Below are 19,293 nucleotides of genomic sequence, written 5' to 3'. Positions count from 1 at the left end.
AGGGGCAGAGAGAGAAAGAGAGAGAGACACACAGAATCTGAAGCAGGCTCTTCGGAGCTTCTTCTTCAAGCTGAAGAAGTTTCCCTCTATTTCTAGTTTTCTGAGTTTCATCATGAATGGGTGATGTATTCTTGTCAAAAGCTTTCTTTTTCACATAAAAATAACCAAAAGAATTTTTTTTAAGTTTTCTGCATCAATTGGTGTAATCACAAATAATTTTTCTTCTTTCACCTGTTAATGTGGTAGATTACACTTACTGGTTTCTGAATCATGAATCAGTCTTGCATCACCTGAATTCATTCCATTTCTTTTTATTTCTTTTTATTTGTCAAGATGTATGTGTATTCAATTCTATTTGTTAATATTTTTAAATTTTTTTAAGTATATTTATTTATTTTTGAGAGTGAGCGAGCACAAGCAGGGGAGGGCCAGTGGGGGGGGGGGGGAGACACAGAATCTGAAGCAGACACCAGGCTCTGAGCTGTCATGCAGAGCTCAATGCAGGGCTCAAACCCATACATTATGAGATCATGACCTGAGCCAAAGTCAGATGCTTAACCAATTGAGCCACCCAGGCGCCCCGTCTATTTGTTAATATTTCATTAACAATTTTTGCAATCTATATTTATGAGGATATCAGCTTGTAGTTTTCTTTTTTGTGTGTACCACTTTTGACTGGCTTTGACATCAGGGTAGTACCAGTTTCATAAAAAGATCTAGAAGGTTCAGTCTCCTCTCCTATATTCCAGAAATGATTATAGAGCATTGGTGTTACTACTTCTTTAAACATTTGGTAGAAAACTCCAGTAAAGCCATCAGAGTCTGCAGACTTATTTTTCAGGACTTCTTTTTTTTAGTAAAGGGGATGGCAGGGGTGGGGAGAAGGAGGGAGAGAGAATCCTAAGCAGACTCCACACCCAGCAGAGCCCAATGTGGAGCTCAATCTCATGACCTAGAACTGAAATCAAGAGTTGGGATACTTAACTGAGCCACCCAGATGCTCCCATGACATTTTAAATTATGAATTCAATTTCCTTAATAGGAATAAGGCTCTTCAAATTATCTATTTCACCTTAGTGAGCTTTGATAGTTTAAGAAGTTAGCTCATTTCATTTAAGTTCTCAGATCCATGTGTACAGAGTTGTTCACAGTATCTTTTTCTTTTTGATACACATCTATAATAATATCCCCTCTTTCCTCCTTAAAGGCCTGTATCTAGTCAACAAATTGAGTCAGTAATTTGTAACCTTCAAGCAATAGGTCCAGGTAATTTTACTAGTATAGCATTTAAGAAAGAAGTGATACCATTTCTCCACAATCTCTAGAAAATAAAAGCAGAGTTGTCCTAACTCATTCTGTGAAGCGAGTATCACCCCAGTACCAAAACGAAAAACAGTATAAGGAAACTACAAATATCACTCATAAACAAAGATGTCAAGATCCTCTAAAAAATATATTAGAAAGGCACCTGGGTGGCTCAGTCAGTTGAACATCTGACTTTGGCTCAGGTCACGATCTCATGGTTCATGAGTTCGAGCCTCACATCGGGCTCGCTGCTGTCAGCATGGAGCCTGCTTTGAATCCTCTGTCCCCGTCTCTCTCTGCCCCTCCCCGGCTCACATGCTCTCTCTCAAAAATAAATAAAACATTTCAGAAAATTAGCAAATTAAAGCCAACAATGTATAACATGAATTATACACTACAACCAATTAGAATTTATTTCAGATATGCAAGATTTGAATACAGGAAATACTGTGAAAATGCCAACAGATTAAATAACTTAGATGAAATGGACAAATTCCTAGAAAGACAAACTATTAGAACTGATTCAAGAAGAATTAGAAAATCTGAATACACCTTTAGTAAGTAAAGTAATTGAGTTATTAATTAAAAAGTTTTCCACTAAGAAAAGCCTAGAGCCAGATGACTTCACTGGTGAATTCTATGATACATTTAAAGAAGTAACATCAATCCTTCACAAACTCTTTTGGGCGGGGGGAGGGGGGCAGGGAGAGAGAAGTGAACACCGAGACCAGTATCACCCAGATAACAAAACTAGACAAAGACATTAGAAAGGTATAGAAGAGGCAGTTGTAGAACATTGTGAATATACTTAATGCCACTAAATTATGTGGTTAAAATGGTAAATTTTATGTGTATTTTACAATAAACAGAAAACTATCCCCCCAAAAAGGTACAGATGAACATTTGTGTGTACAAATATTCTCAACAAAATACTATCAAACCAAATCCAGCCACAGATTAAAGAAATTATGCATCATAATCAAGTTGAATGTACTCCAGGAACACAAGGTTGGGTTTAACACACAACAATGTTATCAGGGCACCTGGGTGGCTCAGTCGGTTACACATCCAACACTTGATTTCAGCTGAGGTCATGATCTTGTGGGTCATGAGATGGAGCCCCATGTTGGGCTGTGTGCTGACAGCACAGAGCCTGCTTGGGATTCTCTCTCCCTCTTTCTCAGTCCCTCCCTCATTCTCTCTCAAAATAAATTGAAAAAAAAAAAAAAAAATAGAAAAAGCAATGCTATCAACTACATCAATAGGCCACAGGAAAATAAATATAAATGTGTGTGTGTGTGTGTGTGTGTGTGTGTGTGTGTGTATGTATATATGATCATATTAACTGCCATAGAAAATACATTTTACAAACCCAACACCTATTCATATAAAACATTCAGCAAACAAGAAATAGAGATCAAGACCTAAACAAATAGAAAGATGTTCCATGATCATGAACTGGAAAACAATATAGTTAAGATGTCAATTCTTCCCACCATGATCTACAGATTCAACCCCTTTGCAAACACCAACAAACTGATTCTACAGTTTAAAAGGAAAAACAAGGGGCGCCTGGGTGGCGCAGTCGGTTAAGCGTCCGACTTCAGCCAGGTCACGATCTCGCGGTCCGTGAGTTCGAGCCCCGCGTCAGGCTCTGGGCTGATGGCTCGGAGCCTGGAGCCTGTTTCTGATTCTGTGTCTCCCTCTCTCTCTGACCCTCCCCCGTTCATGCTCTGTCTCTCTCTGTCCCAAAAATAAAAAACGTTGTAAAAGAAAAACAAGACTTTGAATAGTCAACACAATACTGAAGAACAAAGCTGAAGGACTCTATCCTATTTCAAGACTTACTTAGGGGTGCCTGGCTGACTAAGTTGGTTAAGCATCCAATTTCAGCTCAGGTCATGATCTCATGGTTCATGAGTTCAAGCCCCATCTTGGGCTCTGGGCTGAAAGCTTGGAGCCTGGAGCCTGCTTCGGATTCTCTGTCTGCCTCTCTCTCTCTGCCCCACCTCCCTCTTAATACACACGTGCGCTCTCTCTCTCTCTGAAAAATAAACATTTTTTTAAAATGTGTTTAAAAAAAACACTTAAAGCTTACTATCAAGGCAGTAGAGTTAAAACAAAAAAAGATGCAGAATCTGTGCACCCTGGGTTTGGCAATGAGGTTTAAGATGAAACAAAAACCAAAAGCAGAATTTATCAGAGAAGAAATGATAATTTAGACTTTATTAAAATTTAAAATTTCTGCTTAGAAGGATACTGATAAAAAAATGAAAACACAAACCACACAATAACAGAAAATGCTGGCATACCTTCCTTTATTGTACTTCACAGATACTCTGAACTTTCAAAGCAGTCCATGGATCAGAGTCATTTCGACTTTCAAGTCTCATGATGTAAAAAATACACTTTGTAAGGCTATAGCTGCCATAGATAGGGATTCCTCTGATGGATCTGAACAACAACAACAACAAAACTGAAAACCTTCTGAGGAGGATTCACTATTCTAGGTGTCACAAACACATTTATGATTTATGGGGAGGGATCAAAATATCAACATTAACAGGAATTTGGAAGAAGTTGGTTCCAACCGTCATGGATTACTTTGCAGGGTTCAAGACTTCAGTGGAAGAAGTAACTGTAGATGTGGTGGAAATAGCAACAGAACGAGAACTAGAAGTGGAACCTCAAGATGTAACTGAAATGCTACAATCTCATGATAAAACCTTTAACAGGAGCTGCGTCTTATGGATAAACAAAGAAATGATTTCTTGAGATGGAATTTACTCCAGGTGAAGGTGCTGTGAAAACTGTTGAAATGACAATGAAAGATTTAGAATATTACATAAACTTAGTTGATAAGCAGCAACAGGGCTTGCTGCAATTTCGAAAGTTCTATCATTGAGTAAAAATACGTTATCAAACAGCATTGCATGCCACAGAAATATCATTCATGAAAGAGTCAATTAACCAACTTTATTGTTGCCTTCTTTTAAGAAATTGCCACAGTCACCCCAAACTTCAGAAACCACCAATGTGATCAGTCAGCAGTCATTAACATCAAGGCAAGACTCTACTCCAACAACACAATTATGAATTGCTGAAAGCTCAGATGATGGTTAGTATTTTCTACCAATGCAGTATTTTAAGTTAATGTTACATACATTCGTTTAGACATAATGCTATTATTTGCACACAGTAGACTACAGTATACTATAACATAATTTTCATATGCACTGAGAAACCAGAAAACTGATCTGACTTGCCTTGTCGCAGTGGTACAGAACCAAATATGCAGTATCTTTGAGGTATGCCTGTATTTGCAAAACACTACTGACTAAAGGACTTGTATCCAAAATATGGGAAAAGAAATTTAAACCTAATAATAATAATAACAATAATAATAGAGAACCCAATTAAAATATGAATAGGGGTGCCTGGGTGGCTCAGTTGGTTAAGGTTAAGCATCTGTCTCTTGATGTCAGCTCAGGGTTGTGATCTCATGGTGTGTGAGCCGGAGCCCCGTGTCCGGCTCTGTGCTAAAAGTGCAGGGCCTGCTTCGGATTCTCTCCCTCTCTCTCTGCCCCTCCCCTGCTCACACAAGCTATCAAAATAAATAAACTTAAAAAATAAAAATACGAATAGAGATTTTAACAGTCACTTGACCAAAAGATACATAAATGGCAAATACAAAAAGAGATAAAATGGTTATAATTTGTCATTAGGGTAATACAAATTAAAACAAGGAGACAGCACTTCATACCTATCACAATGACTAGAATCCAAGAAACTACCAATATCAATTGTTGGTGAGAATGCAAAATAGCAGATTCTGGGCTTGAGGTAAGTCTGGATCACTGTGTAATACTAGAAAGCAAGTGATTACCATCTTTCCCTACCCACCCCTGCCCAAAACAATGAGTGTATAACTAAGAACGGAGGGACCAAGCGAAAGAGCACTCAACTGGCAACAAGAGGAACAAATTAATTTCTTAATTAAAGCAACAAATTAATATAGTATTAGATTTTAAACTAAAATATAAAATATTGCCCCCAAGTCCACACTGATGGAGATGAATGAATGAATGAATGAATGGGGATGAGACAAGTCTCCCATGCAGAATTCTAAATAAGTTATTCAGACATGCCACCATTAAGGAAATGGATAATTTCCCACTTAAATGTGAGCAACACACAGTGATTTACTTCCAAAGAGTACAGTATGGAAAAAAGGAAGAAAAGAGTAACTTTATAATGTAAAGCCTGACAAATACAGCCAAATGATCTGGGTCAACATAAGTGATTTGTTGAAGTCTTCTCAAAGATAAGAGGAGTCCAAGGAAAAATGACAATCATTTACAATGACTCCAAAGAAAATGCTTTGCTATAAATCTAACAAAACATGTATAGAATTTGTAAGCTGAAAATCACAAAATGGTGATAAAAGGAATTCAAGATGAACTTAATAAAATGGAAATATACCATGTTCATGAACTAGGAGATTCAACACAGTAAAGATGTCAATTCTCCCCAAAAATGACATTCAAATTTAAGCAATTCCAATAAAAATCCCAGCAAGATTTTTGGGACATAGCCAATATACACAAGACTACTCCAAAATGCATATGGAAAACAAAACAAAAAAAAACAAAAACTAGAATAACTAAAACATTCTAGAAAAAGACTTAAAAAAAATGACTTTAGGGGCACATGGGTGGTTCAATTGGTTAAGCTGACTCTTGATTTCAGCTCAGGTCATGACCTCACAGTTCATGAGATTGAGCCTCGTGTGCTGTGCTGACAGCATGGAGCCTGCTTGAAATTCTCTCCACTGCTCTCTCTCCTCCTCCCTGGCTTGTGTATGTGCTCTCTCTCAAAATAAATAAACAAACATAAAAAAAAAATTTATAATGACTTTAGCAGATTTTGAGAATAACCAAAACTGTGGTTCTGGCAGATGGACAGACACAGATATCAACAGACACAGGTATCAACAAGAAGAGGGAATCTCAAATTAGCCCCTACAGAAGTATGGCCAACTGATTTTTGACAAAGGTGCAAAAAGTAATTCAAGAGAAGAAAGACAGTCTTTTCAACAAATGATGCTAGGGCAAATGGACATGTATTCGTCCAAAAAAAAATGAATTCCAATCTCATTACTTATGCAAAAATGAACTCAAGATACATGACAGACCTAAATGTAAAACACGAAAATATAACTTTTACAAAAAAATTTTGGGGGATCTAGCATTAATCAGGTTTTAAGACTTCCTGAAATTAAAAGCACAATCCAAAATAAATTGGACTTCATCAGAATTAAAAACTCTGGCTATGCAAAAGACCTTATGAAGGGAATGAAAAGGGGCACCTGGGTGGCTCAGCTGGTTAAGTGCCCAACTTCAGCTCAGGTCATGCTCTCTTGCACTTTGTGAGTTTGAACCCTGTGCTGGCTCTGTGCTGACAGCTCAGAGCCCGGAGCCTGCTTCAGCTTCTGTGTCTTCTCTCTCTCTCTCTCTCTCTCTCTCTCTCTGTCCCTCTCCCATTAAGTGCTCTCTCTCAAAAATAAGTAAACATTAAAAAAAAATAATAAAAAAATATATCTTTGAAGGGAATGAAAAAACAAGCCACAAAGAGGGAGAGAATATTTGCACACCACATTCTGAAAAGGACTAGTATCTAAAGTATACAAATAACTCTAAGAACTTAACATAAAAATCCAAATAATCTAAATTAGAAAATGGACAAAGGCATAAGAAGACATTTCACTGAAGAGCATTTACATATGGAAAATAAAGGATATTCCACATCATTAAGGCATTTGGGAATATCACTACGCACAAATCAGAATGCCCTCTCTACAAAAAAAAAAAAGTGATAATAACCAATGTTGGTAAGGATGTACAGGATCTGGATCACTCAAACATTGCTGGTGGGAATGTAAACTCGTATAGCCACTCTGAAAAACAGTCTGTCATGTTCTTGTAAGACTAAAAATGTACTTACCATTTGGCCCAGCAATTGCACTCTTACACATTTATCCCTGAACAATGAAATTGTTCTCAAGCACAACTTGTACACAAATGTTTATAGTGGCTTCATTTGCCATAGCCAAAAACTGGAAACAACCCACTTGTCCTTAATGGGTGAATGAAACTGTGGTTCATCCCCATTCCATAGAATACTATTAAGCTATAAAATGGAAAGAACTATCAATTCATGCAACAAGTGGATGAATCACAAGAGAATTAAGGCTGACTGGAAAGAAGTCAATCCCAAAGATTACATATATACATGATTCCATTTATAAAACGTTTTGAAAAGAAAAAATTTTACAAACATAGAACAGATTCAACGTTACCTGGAGTAGGGATGGGCAAGGAAGGGGAGGTGCACAGAAAGGAGATGAATATGGTCACACATGAACAACATGAGGGATTCCTACAGTGATGTTCTATACTTTGACTCTGGTAGTGAATACACAAATCTACACAGGTGATAATACTGTATAGTACTAAACACAAACACAAATGAAACTGGGCAAATCTGAATATGGTCAGTGAACTGTATATAGGCCAATATCCAAGTTGTGGTATTGCATAATTTTACAAGATGTTACCATGGTGGGGAAACTGGGTAAAGGTACAAGGATCTCTCTGTATTGTTTCTCACAACTGAATGTCTACAATTATCTTAAAAGTTTCATTTGAAAAACCAAACACTGTTAAAATAAAAAGGCAAGGCTGACTGAGTAGTTTCTTTTCAATGCATATATACCTGATGAAGAATTTGTGATATTTAAAAACTCCTACAACCCAATATTAAATGATGTTATTTTTTAAATGGGCGAATGATCTGAACACTTAACCAAATGAGATTCAAGAATGACAAACACATAACAAGATAGTCAATGTCACAAATGTAAGAAAATATAAATTAAAGCCACAATGAGATGCCACTACACAGCCACCAGGATGACTAAAATTAAGGACTGATAATACTAAGTGTTGAGAGAGGATGTGGACCAACTGGAACACATCCCCAGAGGAAATGTAAAAATAGCACAGCCACTTTGGAAGAGACAGTTTGGCAGTTTCTTAAAGTTAAACATACACACTTACCATAGGACCCAGCAATCCCACTCCTAGGTATTTACCTAAGAGAAATGAAAACATATGTCCACACAAAGACTTGTACTCAAATATTCATAGCAGCTTTATTCATAATCACAAGAAGCTGGAAACAACCCAAACATCCATCTACCAGGTAATTTATAAACAAATTGTCATCTATCCACACATTGCACTACTAATCAATGATAAAAGAATTAATGTTACGTATACTGACATGGATAATCTCAAAAGTATTATATTAAGTGACTCAGCCAGCCAATAAAGGCTACAAACCCTATGATTCTACTTTTATGAATTTCTGGAAAAGGGAAAACTACAGTGACAAAAATAAAAAAATAAAAACAAAAAAACCAGTGATTTCTGGCCAAAAGCCAATTCGTTGTAGGGAAAAAGTATTGACTACAAAGGGTCATAAAGGAACTTTTGGACTAATGGAAATATTCTAGATCATGACTGCAGTGAAGGATACACAACTATACACATTTATCAAAACTTATCAACTGCACCACTTGAAATCTGTTATATCAATACCTTGAAAAATGTTAATTTAAATTTCTAGTAATACTCTAACAATAGTTTAGAACTTAGAGTGCATTTATCAGTTTAAACAGTTATGGTTAAAAGCATGTAAACCTAATATAAATCATTTACCCATTTTTATAAGTTATGAAAAATAAGAATAAAGCTATAATATCTTCTAATACTGTAATTTCTATTAACATGATATAATGTATAACTAAAATGATGTTACAATAAAAGAATCTTTTAAAAACATGGTATTTATTAATTGTGTGTGCAGGCATATACTCAACTTTGGTATCTGGCTTTTTGGAATTAAATAAAAATCATATATAAAAATAAAGACATACTTCGTTTTGAGATCAATATAGTAAAACCTTTAACGATACAAAACACTATCCAAAAAAAGTTCACTGAAAAAAAGTAAAAGGAAAATTAACCTTATATGCAAATCTCTCAATCTCACACTTGGCAAATTTCATTTAATAATGACAGGCATTTTCCACTAAAGTCTAACGTAAAGGTAGACAAGTATGTAGAAAATGCAACCCTTGCCAAACTATTTCAGAATTCAAAATCTTCAAGCTTCCTAAGACTTTCTCCTACCAGCCCCTCTTCACCCCCTGTGGAAGTTTTAAAACCTGGCCCCAAATTTCTCTGACACTCAGAGACAGTGCTCTGCAACCTTCACTTTAACTTGGGGCTACTGATCAACTGACTATGGTAGAAATGATGCTATAGTTCCTGGGCCCATAACCTTCCCTGGCAACATCTACTTCCTGACTTTTGAGATGTTCACTGCCAAGCTAATAAGAATGTCCAGACTACAGAGAGATCAAATGTAGATGTTCCAGCTAAAGTCCCAACCAAGAACCACCATGATGATCCACCAGAAGTGAGTGAGGTGCCAGGTAAGGTAGCCTTTAAGATGACTCCACCACAGCCACCATTTATCTTTTTAACAAGATCCATAGGTTAATTACATGCACATTAAAGTTTGAGAAGCGCTGATTTAGAATCGACAACACAGTAATATCATCTTTCATGTCAATGCTACAAATTTGAATGTAAAAAATCTTCTATTTCTTACTATTTGATAGAAGAGTATTTTGGGTCTCATACTTTCGCAAGAAATACAAGTTTTATACTTAGTATTATCCCCGTAGATATGTATAGACACTATTGATAACTTAAGCCAATATTCTGAATTAATATCTTAAGAAAGGACACAATCTAAACTCTAAAATAACTGATCAAATTGAGCACATTCAGAAAAAAACAAACAATTTGAGTACATTCAGCACTCACTGAAAGTGAACCTGTAGTCTATATTCTGTACAAGTAACTCTGGTCCTTTAATCACTGTCAAAGGTATAATATCCACTGGGACCCCTGGGTGGCTCAGCTGGTTAAGCACCCAACTTCAGCTCAGGTCATGATCTCGCATTTCATGAGCCCCACGTCAGGCTCTGTGCTGACAGCTCAGAGCCTGGAGCCTGCTTCGGATTCTAAGTATCCCTCTCTCTCTCTGCCCCTCCCTAGCTCGCACTCTGTCTCTGTCTCTCTCTTAAAAATAAACACTAAAAAAAATTTTTTAAAGTATTATTTCCACCTAATATACTTTGGTATAGTACCCAGAATAACCAAATAGACATCAATAAAATTTTTATGCAGGAAACTACTCTCAGGAAAGGATACTTGTCAATAACCAACTGGCTGGACAACACCATCAGTAGAAAGAGCTGGCTGCACCTGTGTACAGAATTACTAGGCAATAGAGAAGCAAATGAAGATCTAGGATATTCTTTGTCATCCACCCTGGTAACTCAAATATACAGCACACTCCTTTTCCTGTTCGTTCTGATCTGGCCTGCTCTGAGGGAAGTTTTAATTAGAAAGGGATCTGAAAGACACATATATAATAACTTTGGGAAGCAAAACTGCAATCTGAAGGGTGGCACTCCTAGAAACTAAACTCCACATTCTCTCTGCATCTCCTCACTGTATTATCTGTGCGTAAGAATATTTGTTCCATTAAAATGTAGGATCCTTTTAAACTCCTTTTTTTATGCCCAATTCACCTCAATACCTTCTACAACTAATAATGACCAGGAAATTTAATACATTCCAAATAGGCATTATTAAATAAAGAAAAAACTCTATTCTGGAATAGCAACTACAACTTTCATACAATTGGGAAGGCAGGTTCATCACAGCAGCTTAATAAAAACCACACTACCGCAATAACAATTACTGAACTTTTATTTTGATCACAGAACTTCCAAATTGAATTTTCTGAAACAAATTCAAACAGTTAAAAAAAATCCCATGAGAGAAAAGTACAATGACATTTCATTTATCCAAACACAGACAAGGATTCTACTGTATGTGAAATTTCCAAATGAATGGAAATGCACCACTCTTTAAAATTTAAGATGTAAATCTTTCTTATGTTGATTATGTAACCTCCTGAAATACTATTTACAAATGTCTGAGGCTGGGGCGCCAGGGTGGCTCATTCGGTTAAGCATCTGACTTCGGCTCAAGTCACAATCTCCCAGTTCATGAATTTGAGCCGGGCATCCAGCTCTGTGCTGACAGCTCAGAGCCTGGAGCCTGCTTTGATTCTGTGTCTCCCTCTCTCTCTCTCTGCCCCTCCCCTGCCTGCACTTGGTCTCTATCTTAAAAATAAACATTAAAAAAATTTTTTTAAATGTCTGAGGCTGTTTCAAAATGATGAGGAAATAAAAGAGTAGGTAGAATATAGATGAAACAAGATCATCCATGAATCTGTAATATTTGAAACTGAGTAATGGACACATGTGGATTCATTATTCTACTTCTGTATGTGTTTGAAAATTTTCATTTAAGAAAATGTATACTACAGCAGTCAAAACAATGTGGTACTGGTATAAGGCTAACCACAGACCAAAGGAATAAAAAAATCCAGAAATAAATCCATTCATCCATGGTCAGTGGACTTGACAGCAGTGCCAACACCAATCAACAGTCAAAGAAATAGTCTCTTCAACAAACGGTACTAGGTCTAGATGTTCACATATAAAAGATGTTGAACCTCTAATTCACATCATATACAAAAATTGACTGAAAATGGGTTAAAGACATAAATTTAAGTGCTAAAACATAAAATTCTTAAGAAAACATAAAAGTGAATCTTGATGGCCTTCGACTTGGCAATAAGATTCTTAGCTACAATACCAAAGGTACAAGCAACAACAGCCAAAAAAAGAAGTTGGACTTCATCAAAATTAAAATTTTTTTGTAAAAGGGACACTATCAAGACAATGAAAACAGCCCATATAATGGAAGAAAATATTTACAAATCATACATCTGATAAAGGTCAAGTATCCAGAATATATACAGAATTCTTAAAACTCGACCTTAAAAAAACAATTTAAAAATGAGTAAAGGACTTACACAGACTTTTTCCAAGGACATGCAAATGGATAGTGAATACATATGTGAATACACTGTGAATACATGTGAATACAGCATTAGTAACCAGGGAAATGCAAATCAAAACTAGGATGGGACACCATTTCACAACTACTAGGGACACCATTTCACAACTACTAAGATGATTATTAAACATAAAAACAAAGGCCAAGATACGAAGAAATTAGAACCCTTTCACACTGCTGGCAGAAATGTAAAATGGTGCAGCCACTATAAAAAGTTTGGTGATTCCTCCAACATTTTTCACAAAACTAGAATTAATACTAAAATGTATATGGAACCACAAAAGACCACAAACAGCCAAAGCAAACTTGGGTGGGGGAGGGGAGAGAGCGGGCATGGGCAGGAGAGATATATCACAATCCCTGATTTCATGATATACTACAAAGCTGTAGTAATAAAAACAGTATGAAACTGGCACAATAGACATGGGTCAATGGAACAGAATGGAAAGCCCAAAAGTAACATTTATATGGCCAATTAAATTATGACAAAGGAGGCAAGAATCTCTTCAATAAATGGTGCTGGGAAACCTGGACAGCTACATGTAAAAGAATGACACTGGACCAATTTTTTTTTTTAAGTTTATGTATTTTGAGAGAGTGAGCAAGCAAACAAGGTAGGGGCAGAGAGAGATTTGGGGAGAGAGAGAGAGAATCCCAAGCAGGCCCTGAACTGTCAGCACGGAGCCCAAAGTGGGGCTTGAACTCATGAACCATGAGATCATGACCTAAGCCAAAGTCAAGTCAGACGCTTAACCAACTGAGCCAACCAGGCACCCCTGGACTGCTTCCTAACACCATACACAAAAATAAACTCAAAATAGATTAAAGACCTAAATGTAAGACCTAAAAACATAAAATTCCTAGAAGATAACACAGGTAGTAATTTCTCTGACATAAGCTATAACATTTATCTAGATATGTCTCCTCTAAGGCAAAGAAAATAAAAGCAAAAATAAACTACTGGGACTATATCTAAATAAAAAAAACTTGTGTGCAGTAAAGGAAACCCATCAACAAAACCGAAAGAAAACCTCCTGAATGGAAGAAGATATTTGCAAATAACATATCCAATAAGGGATTAATATCCAAAATAAACACAGAACCTCTACAACCCCTCAAATAATCCGTTAAAAATGGGCAGAGAACCTGAATAGACATTCTTCCAAATACATATAAAGGGTCATCAGAAACATGAAAACATGCTCAACATCACTCATCTGCAGGCAAATGCAAATCAAAACCACAATGAGTTATCACCTTACAACCGTTCAGAATGGCTAGTATCAAAAACAGTAGAAGTAAGTGTTGGCAAGGATGAGGAGAAAAAGGAACTTTTCTGCCCAGTTGGTAGGAACGTAAATTGGTACAGCCACTGTGGAAAACAATATGGAGGTTCCTCAAAAAATTAAAAATAGAAATAAAATATGATCCAGTAATTTCACTACTGGATATTTACCCAAATAAAACGATTAACACTAATTCAAAAAGATACATGCACCAATGTTTACTGCAACATTACTTACAATGGCCAAGATATGGAAGCAATCCAAGTATCCATCGATAGACAAATGGATAAGGAAGTTGTGGTGTACATATACAATGAAATTATGCAGCCATTAAAAAAAAGGATGAGATCTTGCCATTTGTGACAACATGGATGGACCCAGAGGGTACTATGTTAGGTGAAAAAAGTTAGATTGAGAGACAAAGACCATATGATTTCACTCATGTGGAATCTTAAAAAAAAAAAAAAACATAAATAAACAAAACGCAGAATTAGGGGCACCTGGGTGGCTCAGTCGGTTAAGTATCAGACTTCAGCTCAGGTCATGATCTCGTGGTTTGTGGGTTTGAGCCCCACATTGGGCCCTGTGCTGACAGCTCAGAGCCTGGAGCCTGCTTCAGACTGTGTCTCCCTCTCTCTCTCTCTCCGCTCCTCCCCGGCTTGTGCTCTTTCTCTCAAAACTCAATGAACGTTAAAAAAAAATTTTTTTTTTAAAAAGTAGAATTAGACTTATAAATATGGAGAACTGATGCTTGCCAGAGGGGAGGGGATAGGCACAATGGATGAAGGGGAGTGGGAAATACAGGCTTCCAGTTATGGAATGAATAATATAGTCACTGATATTGTAATAGCATTGTATGGTGTTGGATGGTAGCTACACCTCTGGTGAACATAGCACAACGTATAAACTTCTCCAAACACTATGTTGTACACCCGAAACTAACGTATCATTGTGCATCAACTATACTCAAAAAAAAAAAAAAAAAGTTTGGCGGTTCCTCAAAACATTAAACATAGAATTACCATATACCCACCAATTCCACCCCTAGGTATATACTCAAGAGAACTGAATACAGGGACTCAAACACCTGTACATAAATGTTCATAGCAGCACTTTTCACAACAGCCAAAAGGTGCAAACAATCAAAAATGTTCATCACTGGATAAACGGATGAACATTATTTGGCATACATATACAAAATGAAATTATTCAGCTATAAAAACAAAATGAAGTACTGACACATTCTACGACATGGATGAACCTCCAAAACATTATGCTAAGTAAAAGAGTCCAGACACAAAAGGTCATATGTGGTATAATTCCATTACATGAAATATCCAGAACAGGTCAATCAAAAGACATAAAGTGGATTAGTTGTTGGTTGCCAGGAGCTCAGAGGAGGGGGAAATGGGGAGTGAATGCTTAATGGGCACAGATTTCCTTTGGAGGTGCTAAAACATTTTGGAATTAGAAGAAATAGCAAAACTTTGTGAATGTATTAACTGCTACAGAATTACATTATTTAAAATGGTCGGGGTACCCAGGTAGCTCAGTTGGTTAAGCATCCAACTTTGGATCGTGTCATGATCTCACTGTTCGTGAGTTCAAGCCCATGTTGGGCTCTGTGCTGACAGCTCAGAACCTGGAATCTGCTTGAGTTCTGTGCATGTGTGTGTCTCTCTCTGCCCCTCCCCCAATGGCTTGCTCTCACTCGCTCGCTCTCTCAAAAAAAAGAAATGAAACATTACAAATAAAATTAAGTTAAAATGATCAGTTTCATGTTATGTGAATTTCACCTCAAAAAAACTTCACAATACTGATTACATATTTCATATTAACCCAACTAAGAGTGAATTAATATAACAACACTCTATTCCTCTTTCAGTAGTAGTAAGTTTTCAGGCTTTCAAAACGATTTTGTCCTTAAACCAAACAGGACAGAATGCAGTTACCACTTAACAGTTTAATAATTCCTTTCAATTCTAATTACCAAGAGACTGAGATAACCAAATTTTGAGAATTCTAAATAAGTTCAAAATGAGAACATGAAGAGAAAATCTACACAAGAAAAAAAAAATTTTAGCCAGATACCTATAACACAAGTGTGAACTTAAAAAATTATGAGCTATACCACTATGAAATGCAGTGTAAACCTTGAACAAACTGTGAAAAGCCACTGTGCAGCTAGAAATTTGACATATGGACTGAATATTAAATATTAGAGGATTTGTGTTAATTGCACTAGGTGGGATAAGGGTATTGTGGTTATATAAAAAAAAAACATTCAGGGAGAAATGTCAAGATATTAATAAAATACATGACAAAAATGGAGACAAAATTCTATTTACAATTAAATCTAGGTGGTAAGTATATGGGGTTCATTATATTATTCCTTCAACTTTTCTGTGTGCTTGCAATTTTTATATTAGAAGTTAAACTTCTATATTTAAAACAATTACAGGGGCACCTGAGTGGCTCAGTCGGTTAAGAGTCTGACTCTTGATTTAAGCTCAGGTCATGACCTGAGCGTCATGAGATCAAGGGCCACATCAGGCTCATGCGGAGCATAGAGGTTGCTTAAGATTCTCTCTCCCCCTCTCTCTGCTCCTCCCCACCCCCACTCATGTGCCCTCCTTCCCACTCCCTTTCTAAAATAAGTAAAATAAAAATAAAAAAATGAGTAAAAATAAAATTTAAAAATTACAAGCTTGCATAAACAAAAGGTAAACTTTGGAATGAATCGGGCACCTATTACTTTGTCTCATAATTTTTGGAGTTTGGAAAGGTAATGCCTTCCCAACATTTCATTCCTTTAAGACTTTGTTAATTATTAATGTGTCTAAAAAAAGAAATTGGTTTTCATTATTTTGAGTTTAGAGCAAATTAAATTCTTGAGAACTGAAAATCCACCAAGTACATACCTTTTTTTCTAGGTTCAGTCTTGACAAGTCATGCATTTAAGTAATATCTAAACTTAAGTAAAATGTCACTGACCTGGACTGAAGGATTATAAATTAAAATGAAAATATGAGATAACAGCACAACTGTCCCTGTACTGTTTTACACAGCATTAAATACTATCTATATGCAAGGTAAAATTTCAAATCTAACCATGTAAAAAAAAATAGAAATAGCATGTACAAGTTCCAACCTAGAATAAGAGGGAAAAAAAACAGAAATAAAGCATGGCAGAAGTGGCACAAATGAAAACAAAATCGATGGCTGAAATAAAGTCAAATCTATCATTAATACAAGCAATGTAAGTGACTTTAAATCCTTAAAGATAGGCTGTCAAATTCTATTATAAAAATTCAATGTTACGCTGTTTACCAAGACAGACCCAAAACAGCTACACAGAAAGGTTAAAAGGGAAAAGATGGAATACTCAACAAAACACTAGGAAACCAAATCCAAAAACATATAAAAGGGATTATACACCATGAGCAAGTGGGATCTATCCCAGGATTGCAAGGTTGATTCAACATAGAAAAATCAATTAACATAATCCAACATATGTGAATAGAAAAAAAGACAAAACCACATGATCGTCTCAGTAAATGAAGAAACAGCATTCAACAAAATCCAACACTCTCATGGTAAAAACTTTCTACAAATTAGAAACAGAATGGAAATTCCTCAATCTGAAAAAGGGCATCTAGGAAAAACACAGTTAACATCATACCAAATGGGTAAATACTGAAAGCTTTTCCCCCTAAGGTAAGAAACAAGACAAGGATATCCACTCTCCCCATTTCTAGTCAACATTATACTGTAGAATCTAGCCAGAGCTTTAAGCAAGACAAATAATCCAAGAACATTTAGACTGGAAAAGGAGGAAACTATCTGAACTTGCAGATGACATGATTATGTCCACAGAATACACATACATACATACGTACACACACACACACGTCAAAATATCATTAGAGCTAGTAAATGAGTTCAGTAAGATTACAGGATAGATCACTATACAAAAATTTTATTTAAACTATGCACTAGTAATAAACAATCTGAAAATGAACTTAAAATAATTCTACTTGCAATAGTGTAAAAAAGAATTAGATGCTTAAGAATACTTTTTTAAAGAACTGCAAATGTTGAACTCTGAAAACTAAAAAAAGAAAAAAATCACTGAGGGCATTCACTTTCGAATGTCCCCTCTGTAAAGAGAGCTTTCCTACTATTCTTCCTTTTTTAAAAAAAAACTTTTTAATGTTTATTTTATTTTTAAGAGACACAGAGCATGAGTGGGGGAGGGGCAGAGAGAGAGAGGGAGACCCAGAATCTGAAGCAGGCTCCAGGCTCTGAGCTGGCAGCACAGAGCCTGACGCGGGGCTGGAACCCACAAACCGAGAGATCGTGACCTGGGCTGAAGTCGGACGCTCAACTGACTGAGCCACCCCAAGCGCCCATATTATTCTTCCTTTCTAATCTTATATTGTAATAAACATTTGCCTGCTGCTGGCACAAAAAAAAAAAAAAAAAAAAAAATCACCGAAAGTAAAGACCTAAGTAAGTGGAAAGACATCCCACACTCATGGATCAAAAGGCATAATATTGACAATACTCCCAAAATTGATCTACAAATGAAATGCAATCCCACTCAAAATCCCAACTACCTTTCTTTCTTGTTGCAGAAATTGAGAAGTGACCCTAACATCTGTATGGAAATGTAAGGAACACACAATAGCTAAAACAATCTCAAAAACAAGTTAGAAACACCACACTTTCCAATTTCTAAACTTACTACAAAACTAATGCAATCAGGAGAGTGTGGTACTGCCATAAGGACACAAAGATCGAGAGAACAGTATTGAGTCCAGAAATAAACCCCTACACATATGGCCAATTGATTTCAACAAGGAATTAGAGAGAGAATAGTCTTTAACAAATGGTGCTGGGACAACTAAATATTCACAGGCAAAAAATTAAGCTGGACTCCCACCTCACACTTAATAAAATGTAACTCAAAATAGCTCAAAAGCCTAAATGTAAGAGCTAAAACTACAAAGCTACAAGAAAAAAAAAAGAAACAGTAAATCTTCACACCTTTGGATTTGGTAACAGTTTCTTAGATCTAATACCAAAAGTACATGCAACCGAAGACAAAACAGATAAATCAGACTTCATGAAAATTAGGAACTTTTTTGCTACAAAGGACAACGTCAAGAAAATGAAACAACAGGGGCACCTGCTGGCTCAGTCAGTAGAGCACGTGACTCTTGATCTCAGGGCTGTGAGTCTGAGCCCCACATTGGGTGCAGACATTACTTAAAACTCAAAAAAAAAAAAAAAACAAACAAACAAACAAACCCAGAAAGTGAAACAACAACCTCCTAAGGCAGAAAATAACCCACAGAATGGGGACAAAATATTTGCAAATCATATCTCACTAAGGATTTGCATTTAGAATATATAAATAACTTATATTCCTCAACAATAAAGAAGTCAATTTAAAAATAGGCAAAGGATCGGAATAGAAAGTTCTCCAAACAAGATATACAAAGATCCAAAAAGCACATGAGGACATACTCAAAATCTTAAGCTCTCACGGAATGCAAACCAAAATC

The 19,293-nt window shown here is 36.2% G+C and overlaps 1 protein-coding gene across 2 annotated transcripts in view; it reads right to left on the bottom strand.

Moving 5' to 3' along the window:
* The window catches only part of EIF5B (eukaryotic translation initiation factor 5B), a 90,611-nt gene that overhangs the window by 62,684 nt on the left and 8,634 nt on the right, over window positions 1-19,293 (bottom strand). Inside the window, exon 2 of one of the 2 annotated variants that reach the window (XM_060645313.2) lies at window positions 8,424-8,458. The exons of the other annotated variant lie outside the window; for it this stretch is intronic. Coding sequence (XP_060501296.1) covers window positions 8,424-8,458 — 35 coding nt within the window. The remainder of the gene's footprint in view (window positions 1-8,423; window positions 8,459-19,293) is intronic. 2 annotated transcript variants of the gene reach the window in all.

Source organism: Panthera onca, chromosome A3 (genome assembly GCF_046562875.1).
Source record: "Panthera onca isolate mPanOnc1 chromosome A3, mPanOnc1 haplotype 2, whole genome shotgun sequence".
Lineage (NCBI taxonomy): Eukaryota > Metazoa > Chordata > Mammalia > Carnivora > Felidae > Panthera > Panthera onca.
Note: the sequence above shows the minus strand (reverse complement) of the source record. Positions and strands in the feature narration are given on the sequence as shown.